At 42.2% G+C, this 4,192-nt stretch overlaps 1 protein-coding gene across 1 annotated transcript; it reads left to right on the forward strand.

Moving 5' to 3' along the window:
- The first annotated feature begins 1,726 nt into the window (after positions 1-1,726).
- LOC128739506 (zinc finger protein 595-like) lies at positions 1,727-3,439 on the forward strand. Its single transcript, XM_053835000.1, has 4 exons — positions 1,727-2,491; positions 2,553-2,637; positions 2,703-2,757; positions 3,364-3,439. The coding sequence occupies exons 1-4, from the start codon at positions 1,727-1,729 to the stop codon at positions 3,437-3,439; spliced, it is 981 nt and encodes a 326-aa protein (XP_053690975.1).
- Positions 3,440-4,192: the final 753 nt, after the last annotated feature.

Genomic DNA, 4,192 nt, shown 5'->3' on the forward strand with positions numbered 1-4,192 from the left:
TTATGTTTATTTAGACTACTGTGATAATCATCTAATGAAACATACCGCATTTTGCACTGTTAATCTGACACTAGAGTAGCGTTTAGTTTAATCAACTTATAAGTCGGACTTCTTTTTCCTTCCTTCCCTTCTTTTTCACTTCATTTTCCTAGTGCGAAATCGTGTGCGAGATTCGACTGTGATAATCGTGTAAATCGGGGTAGTCTAAATAGGGGCAAATGTCGCAATATATAGCGGCAAAGTTTTTATTTGGGAAAGTGTAGCCAAAAAAGGTAATGTATGCCGAAATTAGTAGCGTGATGGGAATATCCTCCCGTACCCTATTTTGTTTTCAATGTACTGATTTGTAGCCCGATCCTCCTAACCTCCGTTTTCAGTCTGACACAGATTGCTTTCGCCGGCCTAAAATTTCTATGTAGTATGGTAGTTGATCCAATAGTTGCACTACTATTCATTATTAATGCAGAACCCATGGGGAGTATACAAGAGCACGTGTTTTTGACTGGCTTTTGTAAAAAAGATGCTACGTCACAAGCTTTTTTAGCATTTTTCAATATGACTATGCTTTCTAGCGTTCCGTTTCACCATGCTCTATACACCATGGTAGAACCAAGCTTAAAACTACAGAATACAAAAGAAATCAAAATTCGGAAATAACTTATTGTTGTATTCCCACTAATGAGCTTCAACAACACTGAAAGCGATACCGCGTTATAGTTTCCAGTCAACGGTTGCTCGTCGCTTTCAGCCAATCAGAAATCGGTCAATTTTGGGTCAACGCCGCGGTTGACACTTGGCACGTCCTGTCCTAGCATCGGATAACCAATCATCCACTCAACCTTTCACGTCGGAGATTTGACGGTGATTTTAGTCAAGGTGGAAACGATCGACATAAAATCGGAGCTGGCTTTTTTCGACATGGGAAATGGACCCCAAATTCTACAACCGGAAACGGACGCTCTGGAGGCAGAAGACGATGGCAGTGGCCATCATGACTACGACAGTGAATTCCCGGAAGCAGCATTTGTTACGACTGAGCTGACGGAAATCCCGTCGGAAGAGGAGCAGAATGACAATAAAAATAATGAACAGCTACTGAATGTGGGGAGCAACCGGTCCCGAGTGAAGCAACAACTGATTGCGGAAGAAATCGATCCGGACAAGCTGTTGGCGGCCAAAAAATCGAAGACGTGTTTTATATGCAGTAGAACGTTCACTCGGAACTATCACCTGAATAGGCATTTGAAAACACATCTTGGCGGCCCTATGGAGGAGATTCATTGCACCATCTGCAGCCGGGCGTTCACCAGAAAGGATCTCCTGAAGCGTCACATGAAAATTCACAGCAAAGATTTTACCTGCGAGTTTTGCGATAGGAAATTCTCGACGTTGGATTATAGTGAGTATAAGACGCATATGGCTAAGGATCATCCCGGTAAGGAGTTGCTGCACGTTAGGTGAGTTGTTTCGCTGGTTATTGAGTTGGGTCGAAGCTGATTAGTGTCTTTGTAGAAAACAAAGAAAACGAAAGGAAGGTACAAACGTTATTGATATGAAAGATTACGTATTGGATAAGGGTAAAACTGAGGTCATCTGTCGTATTTGTGATACAACTTTTGACAAAATTGCTGAATTGCGAAATCATCTGAAAGTGCACATTGATCCGATAACATTTGCTAACGTTAACATTCAAACGAAACCGTATCTCTTCGAGGACGGTCGCGTGATGGAAAATTTTTTGGAGAATATTGTGCATCGTGTGTATAATTGGGATGTCACTCGATTCTATCAAATCGTGGAACCGAATGGCGAGGAGCTTGCTTTGAGTGATTCGGATTCGGAGCCGGAAGAAGGCGATTCTCCAATAGAAGGACTTGTTCGAAGGGAACACAAATGCAATGTGTGCCAGGCGTCGTTCGGCAGGATGAAGATGATAATGGAGCACGTTGTTAATCAGCACCGACCGGAGGAGTTGATGTCCTGCTCGCATTGTCAGCGCGGTTTCCCGAATAATGATCTTCTGGTGCGCCACCTCAAGTATCAGTGCGAGAATCAGAACAAGAAAATCTTCTGTCCATTGTGCAACGAACGGTTCATGTGGCAAACCAGCATGAACAAGCATGCCCAGCAGCGGCACAAACCGACGAAGCCTTTGCTGCAACGGCTCGAAGAGGAGGGCAAGGAAAAAACGCACGTTTGTCAGATTTGCAACAAAAGCTTCCTGCGCCGTCAACATTTGGATCGCCACATGGGCATTCACATTCCGGAGGAAAAGAAATTCGAATGCGCCGAATGTCACAAGGCGTTCAATCGGAAAGATAACCTCCGCACGCATATGAAAATACATTTCCGCGATCCGGCGGATACCGCTCCGAAGTTGGACTTTCTGTGCACCTCGTGCGGACGAGCGTTCGCCAAATCGTCGAGTCTGACGGTGCACATGAGACGCCATACCGGCGAACGACCGTACAAGTGCGATTTTTGCGATAAGGTTTGCCTGCACAATATAGGTTAGGTTTATGATTTCTAGCAAATTTTCTTTTTTCTTTAAGGGTTTCCCTCGGTCATCGGAATTACAGTATCACCGCAGAACCCACACCGGTGAGAAACCTTGTATTTGTAAGATTTGTGGAGTGGGTAAGCATTCTCAACTGCCAGGTGCTATCTGAAGATCAATCTCATTGCCGTTTTTAATTTTTCAGGATTTACAAGCTCTCACAAGCTTATTGTGCATCTGCGAACGCATACTGGAGACAGGTTAGATGGTCTTTAGTACTTCCATTAGAATTCATAACAATTGTTTAACAATTGTCATTACAAAGTAGCGAGTTAGAGGTTTAAAAGAAGGATGTCATCGGATGACTTTCAAAAACTCATTTTGTTATTCTCTATTTTATGTTTCATCCGAGATTACAGCAATTTTTCAAGTCATTTGGAGAAAAAATTTAATACTTGCGGAGTTTCAAGTTTACGCTGCGCTATTGGCCCATAAAGGACGCAACTGCCTTTAAATGCGTCTTTTTCAATCGGTGTTCATAACCTCTCGAAAAGTTTTGCACCGATCCTAACAACTTGTTAGTAACAAGGGAAAATTGGATTAAAATTTAAATTAAAAAAAATACTAGGTACAACCAAAAAACTTTGGCTTGGAGACTTGCCCAATTATTTTTCTAACGTATTCCGATCTTTGATTTCAGATATGCCATTCATGAGTTATGATGATCATAGCAAGCAACGTTGTAGGGCGCCTTCGAACAATGCTCTGTCTGTGGCACACATACCTACTAATAATTTTTAGCATAAATGTCACAAAATGATTTTTAACCCATAATACTAACATTACGTCGGAGCTACCGGGGACAGCGGCCAGCAGCAGCAGTTTACGCAGGGGACGCCGCGCCGAACAACGAAAGCGGCAAAAAGCTCGTCCACCCAGTAATGCGCTAAGCAACCAGTAGTATTCATTGTAAGTGTCTAGCTTCTAAGTCGTGGTTTGAGTTGTATTTTTTTCTGCACCTTGCTACCTACCCAGTGGCAGCAAACGCACTTTTATCGACGGAAAAGCTACCGGAAGCGGAGCATCTTTTTAGCATTTGATTTCGCTAAACCTAAAACGAATACAAATTGTTCTTATACTTGTATGCTATCGAAATAATGAAGGACCCCAAAAAAGATCGAACGTACTTGCAATTTCCAACATTTTATCTTATAGAGTGTGTATTATGTAATAGTCTTAAGATATTTCGTAGCATTTCTGTAGCGTGAAAAAAATATAATAAATAGTGCCGTGAACTTGTGTATACCAGCATGCTTTAATAGGAAGAAATAGATTCAGTCATAAATCTGATCACATATTTAACAGCTTAGGGTCCTAAACGTTCTACTTGGTGGTTGTCGGTGGACTTTTATCGCTTGCTAGCAATCAGCAAACTCGCCTAGTATCCTAGAGGTCTTACCCAAGGTGAGTTAAAATAGGTGATATAGTTTTCACAGTTTGTAGAACAGAAGTGCACGGAACGATTGGTTAGCAACCATCGACGTTGTTTATACCAAGGTTAGTCAAGAGAGGTTTTCTGACTTTCAAATTTGTTTTTCACCCCCGCTGGGTTACCCTTGACGATCACCGAAATTTTCAAAGCGGAAACTGTTGAATGTTTAAACAACGTCGATGGTTGCTAACCAATCGTTCCGC

The sequence above is a fragment of the Sabethes cyaneus genome, chromosome 3 (assembly GCF_943734655.1).
Source record: "Sabethes cyaneus chromosome 3, idSabCyanKW18_F2, whole genome shotgun sequence".
Taxonomy (NCBI): Eukaryota; Metazoa; Arthropoda; class Insecta; order Diptera; family Culicidae; genus Sabethes; species Sabethes cyaneus.